At 39.1% G+C, this 23,446-nt stretch overlaps 1 protein-coding gene across 2 annotated transcripts; it reads left to right on the forward strand.

Moving 5' to 3' along the window:
• The first annotated feature begins 1,593 nt into the window (after positions 1-1,593).
• On the forward strand, positions 1,594-14,637 carry COX18 (cytochrome c oxidase assembly factor COX18). Of its 2 annotated transcripts, none has more exons than XM_028100769.2 (6): positions 1,594-2,069; positions 3,226-3,326; positions 5,354-5,517; positions 6,983-7,107; positions 9,183-9,290; positions 11,906-14,637. In XM_028100769.2, the coding sequence occupies exons 1-6, from the start codon at positions 1,728-1,730 to the stop codon at positions 12,077-12,079; spliced, it is 1,014 nt and encodes a 337-aa protein (XP_027956570.1). In that variant the 5' UTR covers positions 1,594-1,727; the 3' UTR covers positions 12,080-14,637. The 2 variants fall into 2 exon arrangements, with proteins under 2 accessions (XP_027956570.1, XP_027956571.1); XM_028100770.2 differs by having other exon boundaries at positions 6,986-7,107.
• The last annotated feature ends 8,809 nt before the right edge of the window (positions 14,638-23,446 follow it).

Genomic DNA, 23,446 nt, shown 5'->3' on the forward strand with positions numbered 1-23,446 from the left:
TACATACAAAATTGGCAGAAGTTAAATATAAATTTTATTTAGATCATAATATTGAAACTTAAAGCAATGAAACACTCTATAAAGTGAGAATATAATATGTGACTCCAGAAAAGGTGACCTAATCAACTCCCTTTCTCCTGAGTATTAAAAGGTCAGAGTCCCTAGGCTTAACTGCTGCTGTGGAAGGACCAATTTCCAATGACATCAGTTCTCCGAAAGGAGAGAAATGCAGTAGCATAGAATTTGCTTCTTTACTCCCACAAATCTATAGGCAAAGATATTTCCATTTAAAATTTGTTTCCACTTTGAAGTAGTCACTAGCTACCGGTTGCTTTTATTTTTTGCTTTTTTAAATATTTTTTAAAGATTTATTCATTTATTTGAGAGAGAGAATGTGAGTTGGGGGAGGAGCAAAGGGAGAAGGAAAGAGAATCCTCAAGCAGACTCCCCACTGAGCACGGAGCCTAAGCGGGGGCTCCAACCCAGGACCTCCACCGGATCCGCTGTGAGCCACACAGGCGCCCCGGTTGCTTTTTTTAACTTAACAAATGGATAGGGAGATAGATTTGTACGTTTTTTTCTTTTAAAAAGCAACGGCTGTGTAAGGCATAAATTGGGATTTGTGTGTGTAAACACATTTCAAAATTCGTGTAGGTGCATAATGAAACAAGAACCATAGTTGCAATTTAGCATTATCCCAACATTTGCCGGAGACTTGTTTTGACCATTTTATTCCGCACAGCACAATTTGGGCTCTAGGTTTAGGGGTGACCCTTATGTGATTAAACTCCTTCACTCCATTCCAGTTTGTATACTGTTGCCAGGAACACAAAAGTCAAAACTAGTCCGTATAGATTTGGCGTATTCTTTTTAAGCCGAAGACGCTTAATGTTACTGTTCACGCTCTTGAACCTTTATATAGGATACACGTAAGCTCTAGTGAAGAATTCCCCTCCCTGCCAGTGATAACGCCTCAAGAAGATGGTATAGTACCCTTGAGTTTTGCTCTTTATATTGAAGATAAAACACTTAAGGACGCTCAGTTTGCAGTTGGGTTTGAAAATGTTAACTGAACAGATGAGCCAATTAAATCTTTATACTACAGACTGAACTATGCCTAGTGCATAATGGATGCTCACTCATTAAAACTCAGGTCAGCCAGAAGCGCATGCCTTTCTCCAACCTGGCAGTTCAGCAACGTGTTGACTCTGGCAGTATAATCCATCTCAGTCTCTAGCAGAAGCACGTAAAGAGGTGGGGGACTACCTTCTGGTCACAAAAACCACCTACCCAGTTTAATCTACTACAAACCAAACGACTAGTTTTAAGTGAAAAGGAATGCAAAGGTACACGCTTAAGACCGACTTAAAAAGGTGAGGGCTTCTAGAGACCGCCCAGTCGGGTGCGAGGCAGCAAGTCCCGCCCCTAGTTCTGCAATTCCGGTCCGGCCTCTAAGGAGCTCCAGACCAGTAGCGGGGAAGTTTTGTGTCTGCGTAGTAGCCCTGCCCAGTGCCGCGTGGGAAAGGCGGGACTTTCCTACTAACTGCGTCATCTCCAGTGCGACGCAAGACGTCACTGCCTTGACTGGGAAGGTCAACAGTGCCTGAGGGAGGGCGCGCGCCCATTTTTCGCCTAGGTTTGCCGGCGCGTGCGCGTGGCTTCCCTGGCAGAGCGGAGCCCGACAGTAATCTGTGAGGTCCGTGCTTTGACTCAGCCCTGGCGCAGACATGCTGTGCCGGCTGGGGGGTAGGTGGCTGAGGCCGCTGCCTGTACTGCAGCACGGGGCCCGGGACCGGCCCCTTGCGCCAACCTCAACGGGCGGCATTAAGCACTCTGCTCTGCCGGTGTGGGCAGTGGCGTCAGTCTCTGCAGTTGGCTCCGGCGGCCCTGGCAGCTGGTACGAGGCCCTGGCCACGTCGGCGCCGGTGCATGGCACGGAGGAGGTGCTACTCGGCGTGCACACCGTCACAGGTCTGCCCTGGTGGGCCTGCATCGGTCTCACCACCGTGGCCCTCCGCGGCGCCGTCACGCTACCCCTGGCCGCCTACCAACACTACATTCTGGCCAAGGTGAGGGGCACTTGCACCCTGCGCATCCGCTTTGGCGGTGAGGTGTGGTAGACGTCTACGGGGGGCTAAAATCCCCGGGTGCTTCTGGAGTGTTTGGTGTAAATCATCGTGACCACTTTCTTGCTAAGAAATTTAACTAGCACTGGATATGTGAATTAAGAGATGTTTGGTGACACATGTACCTGTCATTTCGTTTACCCTACTGGGTTTGTGCTCAAAGCCCAAGTGGTTGCTAAGCTTGCTGTTAGAGAATGAGAGAAATAAAGGAAGCGGTAGCAGAGTTGTATGGGGAAACCTGTAAAATTGCCGTCTTAAAGATTGTAACAGTCTGTATGTCTGCAGCATCTTTTGTCCCCAAGTATTCCAATTCATCTTTCTTATTAGAAAAAAACTGCTAAGCTAGCCATTTGCAAACTTGATTTCCTTATTCAGGCTGTACCACCTACAACTCTGGTAAGTCGCAGCCACTTGGGCTTCAGTGCTTCTATCTCTTATGTGAAATCGGGATAGTCATACCGTCTAGGTACTTCACAATGTTAAGAGATCAAATCAGAGAATATGGGTTAAAATATTACTCAAATGTGAGACTTCAAAAATAATGGTTTCCATGTTTTCAAATTATTATAGGGGTTGGGGGACCCAAAAACAAAGGGAATCATCAGCACCATTAAGGCAGTGAGGTACTTTACAGAAAGAATTGCCACAGAGCAGAAATAAATGCAAACTTTTTGTGACTCTGTGGCTGTCACAGAGCATATTAAAAACTTAATAATTGACTTCTATTTTTTCAGTTACCATTACTCAGAAGTCCAAGGATGAAACACTCAAGTATAGGGTTCAGTTCTTATTTAATCCTTATAAGAATTCTGTGAAGTAGGTGCTATTAAACATTTTATATATGAGGGAACAGGGTTTTAGAACTTAAGTAACTTGCCCAGGATCACATAGCTAAGAATATAAGCTGGATTTTGAATTTGGTTGTAACTGAAGATATCTTAAGCAAATTTAACACCTTATCCTTAGACTTAAATTTTCTTGAGATGATCAGTAAACCACGTTTTTCAGTGAGTTAGAAGAATAGAGAGTAAAATTATGAGTGGTTATCAATAAAGATCCTTTATGTGCTCATAACAAATTCTACTTTTTCTTTAGCTAGGTGGAAAATTTACAGCCAGAAATAAAAAACATTGCAAGGCATCTTAACCAAGAAGTTGCAGTTCGTGCAAATCAGTTGAGATGGTCCAAAAGAGTTGCCAGGTAAGCTAATTCTATGACTATAGGCCATATATATATGCATATATACTGCATAAGTGATTATATTAATTATAGGTTTGAGTGTTCTGTAGCTTTAGCAGCAAAGTAGTCCTTCCACTCCTTAATATTTTAATAAGTTTGTGTGGTATGAGTTTTGTATAGTGAAAGCAAGAAATGGAGAAACAGAGCAAGTTCCTTCTTGAGGGACTCCAGCCTCCTGAATAAAGACCTGTAATCAAATAATGACTAAATTAAGTACTATAAAAAAGGTTATGTACAAGGAGTTCAGTCATAGTGGAAAGTCAGGGAAGGCTTCACGGATGAAGATACTGTGCCACTCTGTTGGGATTTAAGTCAGTAAATGATACAGATTATTTACACATTTGACCATTTTGGAAAGAAGGATACAGCAGCCCACAAGAAAGGGGAGGTAGCAAATGTGAATGCTCTGGTAGAAGAAAGTAGATAGCAAGGTGTGCTGTCTGTCCACTGTGGTTACCCTGTGTAGTTGTCTGTCTGGGCTCTTCAAAAGCCCTTAGAAGGTGCTTGACCATGCATGCTGCAATTCTGTGCCTGTAGTTATCCATTGGGAACTTCTAAGTCCTTCTGCTTCAATCAGCCTAAGTTAGTACTTAGTCAAATTATAATCCTTACCAGGCTGTGACTAAGTGTTCACCAGTTCACAGCAATGAGAAAAATAAGGGCTTTATATTATGTATATATAATGTATATATGGTTATTGTATATTTTTACCTATATGTGTATAAATGTGCCAACTCTCTTCAATATGAAATTGCTTTTCTCTTTAATGTTAAAAAGATCTGACATTTAAATATTATGGTAGCTTAATATCTTTACTTAATAAAATAAAAAGTTGACAAACTTAATAGTTTTGAAGTTTTACTGATCAGAGAAATCTAAGAGTGACAACTCCAGGCCAAAAGAACAGATTAGTAAGCTGCTCATCTGAATTATAAATGCAGCCTAGACACGACTGGTACCTTGTTTATGCAGCATTGGCAGGATGATTGTCCAGACACATCCTTGCACAGATAGATGACTTTCTAGGAAGACACATCTAAGAGTTTCTTGGATTTTCAATGGAACTGAGTCTTGTAGGGTTAAAGAGAGTTTGTCAGGTGGACAGCCAGGTAAGTGAACTGTCCACACAGATGACTTAATGACTTCCAAAAGCATGTTGATGTAGAAGTCTGATTTATTGGATAGCCTGTGCGTGTAGGCACCGAATATACAGGTGTTTGTAGAAGAGTAACAAGAGATAAAGTTGGAAGAGTAGGCAGACTCTAACTTATAAAGCCTGGAATGTCTGTGTACTGTCTTAATGCAATAATACACTATAATTCTATTGGCTTCAAGCCCCTTAGATGTCTACATTGTAAAAGACATGCTACAAGAGATTTAGAGATGAGTAAGATTCAACATTTGATCTTCAAGGAGCCTAGGGAAAGTGGGACTTAAGACAAGAACAGGAATAACGAATAAGGTTAACAGAGAAACAGATTAAGAAAATCTTCATAAAAGAGTTGGCTAAAGAATGGAAACCATTTTGATAGCTCAAGAGCATACATATTACAGAACCACATTGCTACAAAAAGTATATTCAGGGATCAAGTAATTGAGCTTGGCTGGAATGGAGGGATTTGAGTTAAATGTGCTTTCACCTTTAGAATTTTTGATACAAACTGTAGTTATACCATGCCAGTAGTAAAATTTCGCTTGTTCAAACCTAATTAGCCAAAGACCACCAGAGCCAAGGCTTGTAGTTTGGATAATGTCAGATTTATCAAATTGTTATGTAATTTGTGTACATTGCTAGAGAATTTTCAGTGAAAGACCTTTTTGCCTTTTGTGAGGCAACCCTTTAGTAAAGTCTATGACAACTAAAACTCTGACACAAAATTTTAGCTAATAACCACAACATGGGTGTGTTTGTGCTACGGGTATGAAGCACTATTAATAGTCAAATGATATTTTCTCCTTTCCCTTTTTCCCCCCTTCCCTCAAACTAGGCTCACTTATCTAAAGAATATGCGGAGGCTTGTTTCAAAGCTCTATGTTCGGGATAACTGCCACCCTTTCAAAGCCACTGTTTTGGTCTGGATTCAGTTTCCAATGTGGATCTTCATGTCTGTTGCTCTCCGGAATTTTAGCACAGGGGCAACACATTCAGAAGGTAGTTATTATAGAAGTCTGTTTCCCCCAAATAAGTTCTCTAACATTGTCTTTGTACTCTAAAGAAAAAAAAGGCAAAAAAAAAAAAAAAATCCCTATGCTTTTCATAATTAGAATGTTTTTATCATCTTTCTTATAACAGTATAGAGTTTAAAATATTAAGTGTAAGCAAACTAGCCGTGTTGAGAAAACATGAATGGAGGAAGGACAACAGTAATACAGTTGACCCTTGAACAACACAGGTTTGAACTGGGCAGGTCCACTTAACAGGTATATTTTTTACAGTCCCACACTGTAAACGTATTTTCTCTTCATTATTTTTTTTTTAATTTGGCGGCGGGGCAGAAGGATAGGGAAAGAGAGAATCTGAAGTGGACTCGCCGCTGAGCGCAGAGCCCCACCCAGGGCTGGATGAGCCCCACTCAGGGCTGGATCTCACAACCCTGAGATCATGACTTGAGCCAAAATCAGGAGTCCAACACTTAACCGACTGAACCACCCAGGTGCCTCTCATTATGATTTTCTTAATACCATTTACTTTTCTTTAGCATTCTTGTAAGAATACAGTATATGATACTTACGGCATATAAATGCTATTGATAAGGCTTCCAGACAACAATAGGCTTTCTGTAGTTCTTGGAGAGTCAAAAGTTATACAGAGGTTTTTTTAAGATTTTATTTTTAAGGGGCGCCTGGGTGGCTCAGTCGTTAAGCGTCTGCCTTTGGCTCAGGTCATGGTCCCAGGGTCCTGGGAAGCAGGAAGCCTGCTTCTCCCTCTCCCACTCCCCCTGCTTGTGTTCCCTCTCTCACTGTGTCTCTCTCTGTCACAAAAATAAAATCTTAAAAAAAAAAAATTTATTTTTAAGTAATCTCACACCCATGTGGGGTTTGGACTCACAGCCCTGAGATCAAGAGTCACCCACTTTACCACTGAGCCAGCCACGTGCCCCGTACACAGATTTTCAACTGCTCAGAGGGTCCGTACCCTTAAGCCCTGAGTTGTTTAACGGTCCATTATACTTCTTCATGGAAGTCATAATAAAATTCATGTTACAATTCCATGATTCAGTTTCCTGGCCAAGAATTTTTTCCATTTATAAAATTAAGGGACCAGAAAAGCATTCACAGTTATAAATGTAAACATTTATTAAGAAACTATAAACTAAAGCATTTGCTTAAAGGCATTTCCAACCAGAAAATATCTGAACAGACTTGAAAGAAAGCCTATGGACATAATTATATAAATATAAGTTTGAAAAGAGTACTGCTGTGTATCTTTATGCTCCTACATCTGTTTGCTACAGAGAGCTGCTTCTTTCTCAGTACAGGATGACTAATTTATGTTGTGGATTGAAAGTGAATAAAACCAATGCAAGTCTTTAGTGTGAAGGACACCTTATTTGATTTAGACTACTAATGTGTTGTATATTTCCTTCTGCTATGTTTTATTTATAAAACTGTCTTAGCAGGTTTTTCTGTTCAGGAACAGTTAGCTACTGATGGAATCCTGTGGTTTCCTGACCTCACTGCACTGGATTCTACTTGGATTCTGCCTATCTCTGTTGGTATCATCAATTTATTAATAGTGGAGGTCAGTGATTTTAAATGAGATTTGTTTGCCATTTAAATTATTGGGATTTTTGTTGCTGTTCCAACATCAAATATAAATGTGTTTGAATTGGTAGTGATATTCTAGCTTTGAGCCATAATTGAGATTCCTTGGTTTCTGGTCATAGATCAGCTATTGGCAAGTCTTAGGCCAGTTCCTTAACCTCTCTGGGGGCCAGAATGCTCATAATTAAAATGGAAGAGCTGAATTAGAACAATTCCAAAGTCTCTTCCAGCTTTACAATTATATGAATCTAATACACACAATTTTGTGATTTGTTTTTGGTAAAGACAGTAATTAAAATGGTTAATCAATCTGGTTTTATTTTCACAGTAGATTGGTATTTTGTGTATATGTTTAAAATGTAAATTTGCAAGTAGGAAACATAGTATCTGTCTTTTTTTTTTAGCTGTATGACCCTAGAAGAGTCAGTACTTTATATGATGGAGTAGAAAAACACATACATATAAAATATCTGTCAACTATGTCTTACCATTATCCCATGCTCTGTTACTCAGCAGTTTAGGGGAAGCAAGCCTTTAATTGTATAAGGAGCTATTCTCAGTTGAGTAGAAGATAGGCTCTTTGAACTAGAAGAAACCTTAGAAATGATCCTTAGAACCTCATCTCAGAGACCCATCACTGGTCTCTGTTTCGGAAATCAAATACACCCTTATTTTTTTTTTTTAAGATTTTCTTTATTTATTTGAGAGAGAGCACAAGCAGGGGGAGCGGCAGAGGGAGAGGGAGAAGCAGACTCCCCACTGAGCAGGGAGCCCGAGGTGGGGCTCCATCCCAGGACTCCAGGATCACGACCTGAGCCAAAGGCAGACGCTTAACTGACTGTGCCACCCAGGTGCCTCAAACCCTTTATTTTTTCAAATGAGAAAAGTGAAGACGATACTCTAATGTTTTGGGTTAGGGTTTCTTGAGAAAAGACTCCATGTGTAGTCTTAAGTGTGTTTCCCTAAGGTTACCTAGCACCATCGAATGTGGTTCGTATTTAGTGAATATTTGTTAGAATGAAGAAAATGATCAATACAAGGTCACAGTGAATTAATGTCAGTCTTCTAGTCTTTCCTTTTACCAACTAACAACCCAGTATACATAAGTTTAATAAAAACTTATTCTTGGGACGCCTGGGTGGCTCAGTCGGTTAAGCATCTGCCTTTGGCTCAGGTCATGATCCCAGGGTCCTGGGATCTAGTCCTGCATCCAGCTCCTTTCTCAGTGGGGAGTCTGCTTCTCCCTCTGCCTGCCGCTCCCCCTGCTTGTGTGAGTGCTTGCTCTCTGTCTCTCTCTCTGACAAGTAAATAAATAAAATCTTTTAAAAAGAAAACCTTATTCTTACACAATATACGCCATGTGCCAGGCACTATTTTAAACAATTTATGTGAGTTAACTCATTTAATTCTTAGAATAATCCTGTGATATAGGTACTAATATTATCCCCATTTTAAGGTTGAGAAAGCAAGACGCGGAAAGGTTAAGTAACTTATACAAAATCACATAACTATTAAATGCAGGGCTGCCCTGTGAATCTAGGTAGTTTGGATCTGGAGTCTGTGCTCACAATCATTTCATTATTCTCTCTCTTAAATAAGTTATTTATAAGTCATAACTGCTTTTCCTAGCCTGGTTCTTCCCCTTATTCCATATAGCCAGATCACAAACCTTTGAGATTCCAGTTACGATCCTTCTTTATGCCAGGCACTGTATTTAAGTACCAAAACAAGGGTAATGATTCATACATAGCACCTATCTTGAAAGGACTTTCAGCCTTACAATCTTTAAAAAACATTGACTTGTAATAATTATGCTCTTTAATATAGCTGAATCCCCTTTATTGCTATTGATTAAAGCTCCATTAATAATTCTGCATAATTACTAAGTTTTTCAGAAACAGATCGTCAACTCTACATTTATCAGTGTTTTAATTTTTTTTCTTCTATTAAAATATAGGTGGAGGCCAGTCAAAAATCAAATTGTATTTTAAAGCTTGTCTGATATAATATGCTTAATAATTATTGTGTGTATTTATTATTCTACCCTCTCAGATTTTTGCTCTGCAAAAAATTGGAATGTCTCGTTTTCAGACATATATTACATACTTTGTTCGTGCGGTGTCAGTATTGATGATTCCAGTTGCTGCAACCGTACCTTCAGTGAGTAAGCACCCACATTGTGTGTAGCATGTGCTAAATCCTCTCTGTGCTGACTGGCCAGGATTGTGTGTCTTCTGTTGAGCTTCCTTTGACTGCTAAGTCCCTAATTAGTTTCCGAGTTTCTGTAGTAATTAATATCACCAAGTGACACTTGATATTTCTTGGGATTAGTTAATCTTCCTTTGTGTGAATGTGAGTTAACTCTCAAACTCCTTTTTCTTTCGTTTTTTTTAAATCTTGCACAGTGCTTTAAACATAGTATTTGTTCTTTTTGATTAGTTGAAATATTGAATTCCTTCTGTCTACATAGAGTGGGCCAAGGAATTTAGCTCTTAAAAAAGAAACAAAACTTTGTGCCAAGTCCATATGGGTTCATATGTGATATTATTTAACCTCAACAATTCAGTGAGGTAGGTACACCTGCCCCCATTTATATGTCAATACACTTTGATAGAAATAGAGAAAAAATAGTTACGTTTGCAGTTATTTCACATTTTTAGCCTTTTGCTTATTTCCCAATGATACTTAGTGCAAAGAGGGCAAAAGCTGTCTTAGGTATTATCTCTGTCTCTGCTCAGGGCCAACACATAGACCCTGAAGTAGAATTCATTTACTGGGGATAGATAGGGTTCTATCAGCATATATCAGAGTACTTCATTGTCTTAGGAATCTGAAACAGTGCATTTTCAGCATCAAAAATGTATTTTTTAAAGCTGTCCCTTGGTCATAATACTGTCACTAATCCTGTGTAAAATAAGTCAGTTTCCACATTTCTAAAGTAGACCTCATAATGTCTGTGAGAACTAATAAAGTAGCATGAAGTGCTTATTATAGTACTTTTCATGTGAAAATAGAACAGTACAGATTCACTGCTTTCTGGGGAGAAATAATACCAGTTTATATATTATCAGGAAACTCCCTGATCAAATGAAATAGGAGCAGTGAATTTTCAGTGAGGGATTGGGTTTAAAGTGAATAACAGAGATCTCAAAAGCAGTGTCTTAAATACCCAAAAGTTTATTCTCTCAAATATAGGAAATTCAGAGTTAGGCAATTTAGTGTAGAGCTGATGTGGCAGCTCCATGAAGATACATGAAGAACGCAGCCTGCTTCTCTCATTATGTTCCACCATTCACAGCCTGTAATTTCTATCCTTAAGGCCACAGTATGGTCATGGTGGCTGCTGGAACTTATCTTGCAGGAATGGTAAAAGGGTACTTCAAGTGCATTTAGCACTTGACACTGTGTGACAGATGTCACACCAAACACTTGTGCTAACATCCTAGTTGGGCCACACCTGGTTGCAGGAGAGACTGGGAATTAGTCCTTTTTTTTCTGATGGCAGTATACCCAGCTTAAAATGAGAATTTTACTACTAAGGAAGAAGAATTATTCTTAGTAGGTAGTTCGTAGTCTACCATAGTTGGTTTCAGAGTACTTTTTTCGTACTGGATAAGTCAAATGATGATGGCTAATACTCATTCAGTATTGACTTTGTGCCACGCACTGTTTTAAAAGGTTTACATGTATTAGCTCGTATAATTCATCCAGTGTGCACTGAAGTAGGTGCTGTTTCAGTCTCCACTTTAGTGATGAGGATACTGAGACACAGAGAGGGTAAGTAGCTTATCCAAGGTCACTCATCCATTAAGGAACATGTAATATCACTTAAGTATCTAAGACCCATCCAGGCAATTTAGCTCCTGCCCATAGCTACTATGCTAATCTGCTTTGAGGATGTGGTACTTTCTGCCCTGAAAAATTTGCTTTGGAACAAATCCAAGTGCTTAATATAGGCCACCTACTGTGCTTACCAGTCTGTGTGAGTTATCTCCCTTTTTCCTCACAGCAGCCTTCTGAGGCAGGTATAGTTCAGTCCCCATTTTACAGATGAGGAGACTGAAACAGAAGGAAAATAACTTCCCTGCAGTCACATAAATGGAATTCACATTCAGGCAGTTCAGCTCCAGGACCCGGACTGAACCACCACAGGCTCATGCCTCTGGGGCCTGATCACATTCTGATGCCAAAGAAAAGTTTGCAACTCCCAACTATGGGAATATTTAGAAGGGCTACAGAACTTAGTCAGTAACCTAAATAAATCACTCTGAATGGAAGTACAAAAGAAAGTTGAAGATGATGCTGAGACTGTTCATCTCTGAAAAAGGCAATTCATTCCTAAGAAACCAGTTACTGGGAAAATTTGGGGTGATAGATCACTATGTAGAGGAAAACGGGGTCTAGGGAGCAGTACCCTACCTCCAGTAGAGCAGCTTGTCAGGCCTCTTGATGGGGAAAAAGGGTGCTTACTTGCCAAAGAGGGGAGGGGAGATCTCTCTTGAGCCTCTGCCTGGGCACTGCTCTCTCTCATCCACTTACTATCATGAATACCTCTCCGGTTGCTTTCTTTTCACTTTTTAGTCCTTTTAGCCTTCTTTCTTACCTAGTAGAATTGTCACAGGTGTCAGATAGCTGCTACAGGTCTTGTTCAGTCCCTGTCCACGGCTGCTTCCCCACAATGTCATTTTCTCTTGTACCGCCTGCCCGTCTCCAGACGTCGGTGTCCTTGGAGAGTTGAGAAGTACTAACATTCATGTCCTTTCTTCTCTTTCTAGTCGATTGTGCTGTACTGGTTATGTTCCAGCCTCATGGGCCTTTCACAGAACTTGCTGCTGCGCTCTCCTAGGTTTCGTCAACTTTGCCGAATACCATTGACCAAGTCAGATTCAGACACTCCTTATAAGGACCTCTTTGCTGCCTTTTACGCCAAGTTCATTTCAAAAAAATGACATGCTTTCCATTAATTTTGAAACAATCGCAAGTGTCACTGTCACAATATATTTAGGTTTAGAAATTCAGATTTAATTTAATCTCTTTAAAACCATGAACTGTGTGAAGTACTATGGGTTAAGATATAATCCAAATATATTTGACAATACTTAAAATCCTTTAAGTGCTAGAAATATATGTTTAATTGTATCTTAAAAATACAAAAGTAGAATCAGAGTGCCTGGTTCTGCTTATAAAATTACAACTTGCTAGAGGTGCCAGAACTTTGGAAAATAGGATTAGATACTGAATGATGTCAAATTATACTGCCCAATCTCATACATTAAAGTCTTTTAAAGAGAATACAGTGAGGTGATTCTTAAAATTTTGGAGGTGTGGAGGATCATAGACCCGTTTGCACATCTGCTAAGGCTATGGTTTTCTTTTCAGAAAAATCCTGGGACTCAGAACATGGGGGCCTTCGTTGATGAGCCTCCCTTCCCCTTCCCCGAGGCTTTCTGGTAATTCTTGGTTGAGCAATCTTATTCTAATGGAACACACAGTGATGATGAGTTAATGTGTGACTTGTAAAAAATGGACTTGAGATACATGCAGTAGAGTAGTCCTTACAAGAAAATACCTAATATGGTAGGTGATACTGCCTTTCAACCCTGCTCTGAAAGAATACAAGAAGGGTACATTCCTTTTTCTGTATCTTAAGACTGAAAAAAAAAGACTGGACTAGAATATAGCACTAAGTACTGGTAGAGCACTAAGTACTGGTAGAGCCCTAAGTGGAAAATCTTAAGCATTAAGTTTGTTTAGTCAAAGGAAGAAAAACTGAAAGGCAACTATCTATTATGCAGGTGATTTTATAAACTTATTTGGAAGGATTAAGTATTCTAATGGGTTTAGACTATGGTAGATGGAAAAACTAACAGGTAATACAAATTGTGGATCCAGTTTTTTGTTGGTTTGATTTGAAAGGATGGTAAAAACTAATTGCAGTTGGGATATTTATGAATAAATTTGACAGTACCTTGAAAAGATTATAAATTACAAGTTTTCATTGAGTTGGAATATGAAGCTCATTTTTGAGAGGCCCTGTATCCCATCTCACGTTTTACAATAAAGCAAAAACTAAAGCAGAATTAATTAGTCATTTTTTGAATAATGTCTATTAAATCTTAGGCATTTTGGTTGTCACCTCACTGGGAATTTAAAGGTAGCTGTTGGGACCTGGTTCTCTTTTCCTGACTTTCCAGTCCTGGTTCATGACTGCCCTATTGAGGTAACTGTCTTTCTAATCACAGTGAAGGAATTGAAGCCTCTGTACAGTAAATCCTCATTATTTTCAGACTTTGTATTTGCCATTTTGCCTACATGCTAAAATTTATTTGTAACCCCCAAATGAATACAGGGCTTTTGATGTCATTCTTGGACAAACATGGAGTACCAAAAAATTTGAGTCATTTGAGGTATGTGTTCCCAGATAGGTCAAACAGGGCAATACTGTGGCTTCTTGTTTGTGCTGTCAGACTATATAATAACCAAGTGTCCTTTTCATGGTCTAGTGCCATGTTTTTTCTCATTCAGGGGCTTTTTGTTCGTGATTTTGCTATTTAAAATGGCTTCCCAAGTGTGGTCATGCTGAAGTGCTGTCTAGTTTACCTAGGCACAAGAATCCTGTGGTGTTCTTTAAGGAGAAAGTAATAACTACATAAACTTCATTCAGGCATGAATTATGATGCTGTTGGCCATGAGTTTACCGTTAATGAATTAACAATATGTTGTATTGATGAGTTGACAAAAATGTGACAAGAGGTTCACAGAAATGTACCCCTGGTAAATTCTCTAGGAGCAATGGTTTCGTGTTGACTAATTCAGAGTTTGTGGTAATTTTATAGAATATAACTACCTCAGATACCAAGAATTGACCTTTCGGAACATGTACAATCAGGGAAGGAGAGGCAGAAATGTGTGTGCTGGTTGTATTACACAAAAAGAGGAAAGAGAATTTGAGAAAAACTTTGGCTATCTCAAATAAGTTGTCTAGCCGTGTGTATCATTGGGTACTGATTCATATATTTTTCTCATAATGGGATGAAGGAAATCAGCCCTCTTCCCCCCATCTTACTCAAAGAAGTTTGTCACTTTCTGAAAGTAAGAAATAAAGGAATGCTGTGACTCCCTTTTCCAGTAGGTGAGTCTTCTTTCCATGAGCATGCTTTACCTTGTTTACTTGGATTCCCCTCGATTTCTAAATGTACATTTAACATCTTTTTTCAAGGGATAGTTTACCTTGTTTCCTATTGCTTTCCTGTTTTCAGACATTTTGAATTGCTTTGAAAATGTATGTAAATTTATTTGAAAATACAAGGTCCTTCCTCCCATATCTCAGAATAATTTCTGGTAGAACTGAAGGTGGCTGGGATCTTAGAAAATACTCATGAATAAAGAAAACTGATACATTATGAACTGAGGTGAATTAGTCACCTGACTTCAAGCTGGTAAATATTCCTCTCATTTCTTTCTCCAGGCAGATTTTTTAATAAATAGCAAGTCATGTTTCAGAAAATCCCAAGTCTGTGGTCTTTGATTTTATTTCCCCAGCAGTTTGTCATAGTCAGGAGCACTTCCAGAGCCTAAGATCAGGGGAGGTGGGTACTGGATGGGCACAAGAGGACACACAAACACACACACACACACACACACACACACACACACACTGTAAAGATCCCTTGGCAACTTCCTGTTGGATGCTTCTCCTTCCTCTGCTGCTGAGGGACTGGCAGAGTTCTGTCTTGGACCCTACAGAGTTCAGGAAATCTTTTTTGTTTTTTTCAGATGGAGACCATAGTCCATTTGTCTGTGACACCCTTCCTCCTCTCTTGAAAGGGAGTCTTTTTTTTTTTTTCTTTCTTCCAGGTGGGCCTTATTTTTGTCTCTAGGCCAGATTCACTTTTTTATCGGTGTGTCTCAGCTCAAGAGTTAGGAAAGGAAACTCCCTCCTGGATCAATTTACAGTCTACCATGATACTAGAGCTCAAACGTATGTTAGGAGATGGAACTGGCATAACCAAACAACCCAAGTTTTCCCTGGAAGCATTGTAAGAGAAAACCTGAAGAGTCCTATCTGGGCCAGATGTCATAGGTAGGAAGATTTAAAAGCAAAATCCTTGATTGCCACCTTCACAGATCACGCAGGAGAGGTTTCCAAACCTCTCAGAGAGCAAGCCTTTCTAAGGTACCTTTAGAAGCACTCAAGAACTAAAAACCAAACCTTCACATCTCAGAAGAGGTACAGCCAGTTCTCCTAGACCATAGTGGGGAAATTGTGTCAGGGGAAAAAATGAGGGCCCAAATGAGCCTCAGTAATTTCTTTATTTTCCACCTGTGCTTAATTCATCCACATGTCTTCATAGGTTCCTCCTCTGAGGATTCCAGGAATATCTATCTATCTATCTATCTATTTATCTATCTATCTTTGAGAATCACCTTTTAAATTGCTTCAATACCAGATTAAGCTCCGAAAGCAGTAGGAACTCAGATCTCAGAAACAAAGAATGTTGTTTTTCCCCTGGGTGATAAGTGAAGTTACCACAGAATGCAAAATTTAAGATTTCAGGTAATGACCTATGAATCCATGCAAGAATTTAGGTTCCTGTCTTAAAGCTAAATATGCAAATGTGATATAAAACATGAGACTAGTTACAATAGGCCATCATTATTGATGCTCTCCTCTTTTATGAGCTTATTCTACCAGGACACAGGTTATCTGGAAATTATAGGAATCCATAGAAAATTTTCCATTTGAACCTTAAGAATATATAGTTTAAAGTTGTAATAACTGATATTTTTCTAATTATTATTTTTCTTATATTTTTAAATACCGAGTTTTGTGGAATAAATATTAGCTTTGGGACATTTGAATTTGTGCAGTCATAAAACCATAGATACTTCTGAAATTTTAGATTTCTGTACTGTTTCAACAAGTAAAATAAGAATTTATATATATTCATATATATTTTTAATGTATTCATACATACGAATTTTCATCCATGAACATTTCAAGCAAAATCTAAAGACCGAATTTACATGTATTTTTTTTTTAAGATTTTATTTATTTATTTGACAGAGACACAGTGAGAGAGGGAACACAAGCAGGGGAGTAGGAGAGGGAGAAGCAGGCCTCCCACTGAGCAGGGAGCCGGATGCAGGGCTCAATCCCAGGACCCTGGGGTCATGACCTGAGCCAAAGGCAGACACTTAACGACTAAGCCACCCAGGTGCCCTGAATTTACATGTATTCTTTGCTAATCATATGAAATACAAAGATACCAGGTATCTCTTATAATCTTCTAAGAAAGTGAAAAACTAGTACTAGGGTCAAGCTAATGCTAATTGCGGGAATCCTTTATTTTATTGTTTGTCATGTTTTGTATTTTCATGATATTGGTCAAATTATTTTACGTTTGTATAATTCTTTTATTGTTTAAGATGTTTCTGTATCCACATATTTTTAAAAATTTTAATTCCAGTATAATTAACATACAGTGTTATATTGGTTTCAGGCATACAAAATAGTGATTCAGCAATTCTGTTCAGGATGCCTGGGTGGCTCAGTTGGTTAAGCGTCTGCCTTTGACTCAGGTCATGATCTCAGGGTCCTGGGATTGAGTCCCACATTGGGCTCCCTGCTCAGTGGGGAGCCTGCTTCTCCCTCTGCCTACCACTCTCCCTCTTGTGCTCTCTCTGTCTCTCTCTCTGATAAAAAAATTAAAAAAAGAAAAAAAAATTCTATCCATTTTTCAGTGATCACAACAAGTGTACTCTTAATCTTTAATTGGGGGAATCCTCTAGGCCTGTAAACCATGGTATGATAATACATAACATTAAGGTGGTATAGGAATGGATCTTAATATTACAAGATTTATGATATGGCTTGGAAAAAGCAAATTAAATTTAAAAAGCTTGGAAGATTAGGATGGGACTTAGCAAATTTTTTAAAATAATGACAATATATAAAAATACATTGATTTTACTACTCCTAGAAATTAAATAATAGGTGAAGAATTAGCTTATTCAGCCAGAGAGTATGCATATGAATCATGTATTTATAACTATGTAATCCATCATTAAAAAAATGTATATAGATCACATAATTATGAAATAAGATTTTTTGCAGATTCTGGAGACAGAGTTGTTTTGCATGTTTTACATCATCTCCAAGTACAGTAGACCCTTCTCTGTCCTGGCTGCAGCAGACAGCCACAAAAGAAAGCCACCTTGTAAGAGCTTTGAACTAATCACACTCCTATAATGCCAAGAAACAAAGCAAACTGAAACCTCATCAGATAAGGACGGACACTGCCACAGAGAGGGAGCGATTTGGTGAACAAATTTACTTGAGGATCATTAGTGGACTATAGTCTAAAAGCAAAAGGAATTATTAGAAAATTTTTAACTTTATTCAGTAATTGTATTGCTCTTAATATTGCAGTGTTATTTTGGAACTTATTGTTAGGTAAAATATACAATGTCTATTAGGTATCTTAGTTTTCTTTGGATGCTGTAACAAATTCCTTTATGCTGCTTATGCTACCAAAGGGAAGATATTATTGAATGTATTTTTTGGAGTTTTTTTTTTTAAACATTTTTAAGTGAAGCATAGTTGACATGCACATATTAGTTTCACGATATTGCAACATGGTAGAGATACAGAAGATGCTTTTTTTTCAAGTTTTTCTTTTAAAATAGCTTCAGGGATAGCCCCTGAGTAAGAAACTGGCCCCACAGAGGGTCCTCTCTCCGCACAGTTCTCCACCCCCATACTCAGAAAGCCTAGCCTTCATATCTGTGTCACCTAAGACCTTCCACAATCTCAATTAGAAACAATACATAAAAGCATTTTGATCCTGGTTGATTCCCATCTGTAGGAACCATAAGGCTTGGCCAATACCACAAGAGAAAGAAAAAATTACCAGCTGAGAAATGGCAGCTAAATCCCCAAGAATCCACCAAATCAAGAAAGTGTGTTCATACAGAGGCCTTGCCTAGTTCTTAGAACAGTAACTGTCTGCTTTGCTGTAACTTGAGCATGAGGAAGATACACAACTATCCCAAAGAAATAGGTGCTGAGAGAACCCTGGCCCCTAGTGTTATACCACTGACTGCCTTCTTGACTGCCCTATATTTTGGTAAGTTTTACAAAGTAGCCTTACCTTTAATTGCCCAGTCCTGTACTGCTGGTTTCATTTAATAAAATAGACTTCTGGGTGTTTGGGACCAAAAGCACTAATGGACAGAACTGAAATAAAACTAAAAGTGCTCCAAGAAAACAGTCACTGAGTTATTCTATCTAAGGTAACAAAAAAAAAATTTCTATCCTTGTGAATCTCTGCTAAACTCCAGAGGGCCAAGAATTTCATGAAAAAGAGGCCTCTTGGAAAGTGCCCAATTTCTATCTTTTCCATTTTGAGAAAATATCACAGGTGTGCTTCTTTCTCTTTGTGTCCCTGATAAGGCAATTTACATTTGTTTTGCCTTGGTTGGGAAGGCAGCACTGTATTTAATTTAGCTCTGATTTTTGTCTTTTGGCTAAATTGTAGCTCTCCAGGGAAACTTAAAAAAATGGATTGTGAAATATACCTAACCATATTTTCATTGCAGCTGCATTTATGCATGTTCCAACCATAGCACAAATAATTTGAGAATTTCTTCTAATTATAACCTCAAGCTTCCTGGGTCATCTTTGAGTGATGGATGCTTCTGAGGGTAAGGAGTATTAAAAATATAAATTCCATATCTGTGAAAGAATTAGCAGTTTCATATTCCATGCTATTTAAAATTTATCCTATGTGTTGCTATAGGTAAGAAACTCTCATAAACTTTTATCATAAAAGCTTCAGTTGTGCTTGAGTTTTCAAATACAAATGGTCTATTTTGGAGTCCAAATTAAAAACTATGGTTCCCATTTAAAATTATAGTTGCAACCAAGTACAGATTTTGAAATGAATTATTTTCTTTCTCATACTTGACTCTCACCTATCTGATAGTTATTTTACTTTAAAATACAGCTGATTCACATTATTCACAGATTCATATTTGTGGGTTCATCTACTCACTAAAATGCATTTGTAATATCCTCATGATGCTTTTTCTGGTATTAGCAGACATGCATGCATGCTCAGAGCAGCCAAAAATACAAATGGTGGGGCTCCTGGCTGGCATGTGACTCTTGATTTCGGGGTCCTGAGTTCAAGTTCCACACTGGGCATGGAGTCTACATAAAAAAACAGCAAAAAAAACCCAAACTGTCCAATGCTCACATTCAGCCGAGATCAAATGAGCCTTTTTGTTTCACTTCTCGTACTGTAAATAAGTGTCTTTCTCGCGGTCTATTTAGTGCCATGTTTTTCTCATTTTTATACTTTTTATTGATGATTTCTCTGTTTAAAATGGCCCCCAAACACTAAGTGTAAGAAAAGTATGGCAGTCTCACAGAGAGAATATGTATGTTCGATAAGTTTTGTTCAAGCATGAGTTACAGTGCTATTGGCCAGGAGTTCAGTGTTAATGAACCAGCGATATATATTAAATAAGATGTCTTTAAACAGAAACACACATAGGACAAGATTATGTCTTGATTGGTTGATGAAAATGTTATGAACACAGGCTTGTAGGAACCTAACCCTGTTGTTTCCTCTAGGAACAACTGTATTGATGCTGGATGGGCAAGGTCCCGAGAGGGCCTCAGGCCCCTCTCCAAGAGGGTTCTTTGCTTTGCACAATAAATAATTCAAGAGCAAGCCATTTGGAGAAAGGGACAAGGATTTATTAAGTATATAGAAGTAAGAAAGGAGCTGCTTCACAAAGTTGTTCTGTCCTCCCCTTTGCCTTTAATGAAGGGTTTTTGTTTTTCTTTTAAAGATTTTATTTATTTATTTGACAGAGATAGCAAGAGCAGGAACACAAGCAGGGGGAGTGGGAGAAGCAGGTTTCCCTTGGAGCAGGGAGCCCGATGTGGGGCTCAATCCTAGGACCCTTGGATCATGACCTGAGCTGAAAGCAGACGCTTAACAACTGAGCCACCCAGGCGCCCCTCTAATGAAGGGTTTTATAAGTTTTTTTTTGAATTAGCTAACTAGATAGGAGGGGCTTACTCTTTAACTTTGGGTTTATCACTTACATTGGGTGGTTGGTTTTTCCATTGTCTTTGGGTTGTGGAATTACCCACAGGGAGCAATTTTAAGAATGTCCAGCTTTTATGACTTTTACTGTCAGAGGGAGTGGGGTCTTGTGGTCTTCAATGAGTTGGATCTCATGACTCTTTTTATGACCTGCTGACTTTTAGGTTAAGGGTCAGCCTAAAAACCAAAATGGCTTTACTTTGATTGACTTGCCCAAGCCTCCTTTGCCTCCTGCGTTAGTACATTAGTACAGTAGTCATGAATTCAGTGTTCCCAGTAGCTTTACAGAACAAAACTACCATGTGTAATGAAAATTTACTATACTTCAACCTGTGTCTAGGGTATGATATTCATATGATAGTTTAGATCAGGGGTTCTCAAATTATGACAGTGGGGCCAAATCCACCTCACCGCCATTTCTTGTACAGCTTAAAAGCTAAGAATTGTTTTTACATTTTTAAATACTTGAAAAAAATCAAAAGAATAATTTGTGACATACAAAAATAATATGAAATTCATATTTCAGTATCTATAAATAATGTTTTATTGGAATACAGCTGTGCTTATTTGTTAACATATTTCTGTGGCTTTCACCCTTCAGTTGCAGAGCTGACTGGTTGTCACTCTACTCAGCTCACTCCAGTTTCAGTGATGCAGCTTTTATTCCACAACATTTAGAGTGCTGTGTGTACCGCCCTACTCTGACATTTTATTTATTTTTTTTAACCAGTTCATATTCAGTCAAAATAAGAAAAGTAGACTTCAGATGTCATGCATTTAAGGCACAGTACAGTGTGGATTATGTTATTGAATTAGATGGCAAGCATTGTGTTTATTATGCAGTGACACTATCACTGTGCTAAAAGTATACAATATATGTTGACATTACCAGGCATCACGGTATTCCCAATTTACAGGAAAGTAATGGTCAGAAAAATAGAAAATTTAAAATGGGACAGCTCATTATAGCAGAATGGGTTTAAAAGAAAAACTCCAACTAACGGAAAATTCTGCTTCTCTCTACTACCCTCAGAATACTTCTAGCCCCCAAATATGTGTATTTTTCCCCCACAACAAGCAATTCTCGCAGTTCACTGTACCAATTGGGTGTCCTACAGTTCAATTCAGTTCCAACACTTCCTGGAGTTAGTGTCAGATCGCACAGGTTAAGGGCTCAGTCCCACAAGACTGCTGCCCCTCAGACACCAGTCTCAAGTAGTGGATCTTCAGGTTACCCACAGCTTCTATCTGAGTTGGTTGCAAATCGAGGGTTTCCACAACCTCTGCCTTGGGTTCCATAATATGCTAAAATGGCTAACAAAACTCAGGAAAGCACTTAGTATTATCCATTTATAGTAAAGGGTACAACTCAGGAAAAGATGGATAGAACAATGTATGGGGCAGGGTGCACAGAGCTTCCATGCTCAGTATGGAGGCATCATTATGTAGGCACCATTGATTAAATCATTGACCACTCATTGGTAATTGAATTCAATCTCCAGCCCTACCCTCCTGTGAGGTCACGGGGTGGGGTTGAAAGTTCCAAGTTTCCAGTTACCTTGTTGGTTCCCATGGCAACCAGCCCCCATTCTGTGGTTATCAAGGAGGGGCTTTCCTTTTTTTTTTTTTTAAGATTTTATTTACTTATTTGACAGAGTGCAAGGACAAGTAGGCAGAGTGGCAGGCAGAGGGAGAGGGAGAAGCAGGCTTCCCACTGAGCAGGGAGCCCAATGTGGGGGCTCAATTCCAGGACCATGGGATCATGACCTGAGCCAAAGGCAGACACTTAACCAACTGAACCACCCAGGCACCCCAAGGAGGGGCATTCAAAAATTGCCTCATTAATATATACATTTAGGTGTGGTCAAAAGGGCCTTTTTATAATGAATAACAAACTCAGCTCCTTTAAGAGCTGTTTCAGGAGCACAGAAGGCCAAATATAACAAAAGATGCTTCTATCACTTTTCACTTAGGAAATTATAATGAGCGGGGCACCTGGGTGGCTCAGTCCTTAAGCGTCTGCCTTCTGCTCAGGTCATGATCCCAGGGTCCTGGGATCAAGCCGCACATTGGGCTCCCTGCTCCGCAGGAAGCCTGCTTCTCCCTCTCCCACTCCCCCTGCTTGTGTTCCCTCTCTCGCTGTGTCTCTCTCTGTCAAATAAATAAATAAAATCTTTAAAAAAAATTTAAAAAACAATTACAACGATTTTAGAAGCTGTGTGCCAGGAACCATGGATGAAGACCAAATATGTGTTTCTTATTTTATCACAATATCACAGGGTTTTAGTTGATGAAATTGGCATTTTGCTCAGACAATGGGTTATTTAAAATGGATTCTCATTGGTCAGATTAGTTGTATGAAGGCATTTGGATTGGTTGAGATGTGTTTAGGAGACATGTCTACATTTGAATGAATAGGGGATAAGGATCTGGTTAATCCTCAGGGATGGTTGTGAGGCTTAATCTGTATAAATTGTTCTGCTCCTTCTAAGGATAACAGAATCCTGCCTGTATTTAGTGTTCATACAAGATGGGATGAGATCACCTAAAGGGGAGGGGCAGGGGCAGGGATTTCTTTGAGCTCAGAGCACAGAATTATGAACTGTGTCTACACACCCTGCCTAAGGCACTGACATTAACATCCCACACAAAAATTGGAGGGATTACTCTAAATAAAAAAGCTGCCCTGCTCTCCCTACCTCCACCATTGTAGGCAAACAGGGGGCTAAAGATAGAGAAAGGGAGGAGATAGAGATGGAGGGACTCCTTGCATCTAGAGGGTGCAGGATTATCTACCACTGTGACATGGAAGATAGAGTAGCTTTTAACCAGGTGATGACAATTTGTACTCTGCAAGCCATAGATAACTGGATCTGGGTTGTTCGTGTAGCCCAAGTAGGACCATCAGATCTCTCTAAAATTTGACCTAAGAGATACGAAGAGACCAGGTCAATTGGGTAAGTGGTTCATGCTAGACGAGCCATCACACCAGCCTAAACCCACAGGCATTATACAGCTAGGATGTTCCTTAGAAAACAAGTGTAGCAGAGAAAGTTTATGTAAGAAGAGGAGAGACAAAATAACACCATCTTGAAAAGCTGAGACTGAGAGATCCCATAGTCTACCCCCATAAGAGATAGAGTGGCCAAAATTCTAAAATTTGAAATTGCAACCACTCATTACTTTCCTATTGCT

The sequence above is a fragment of the Eumetopias jubatus genome, unplaced genomic scaffold, assembly GCF_037043125.1.
Source record: "Eumetopias jubatus isolate StellerSeaLion01/CBP00866 unplaced genomic scaffold, mEumJub1_p1.0 scaffold_2, whole genome shotgun sequence".
Classification (NCBI taxonomy): domain Eukaryota; kingdom Metazoa; phylum Chordata; class Mammalia; order Carnivora; family Otariidae; genus Eumetopias; species Eumetopias jubatus.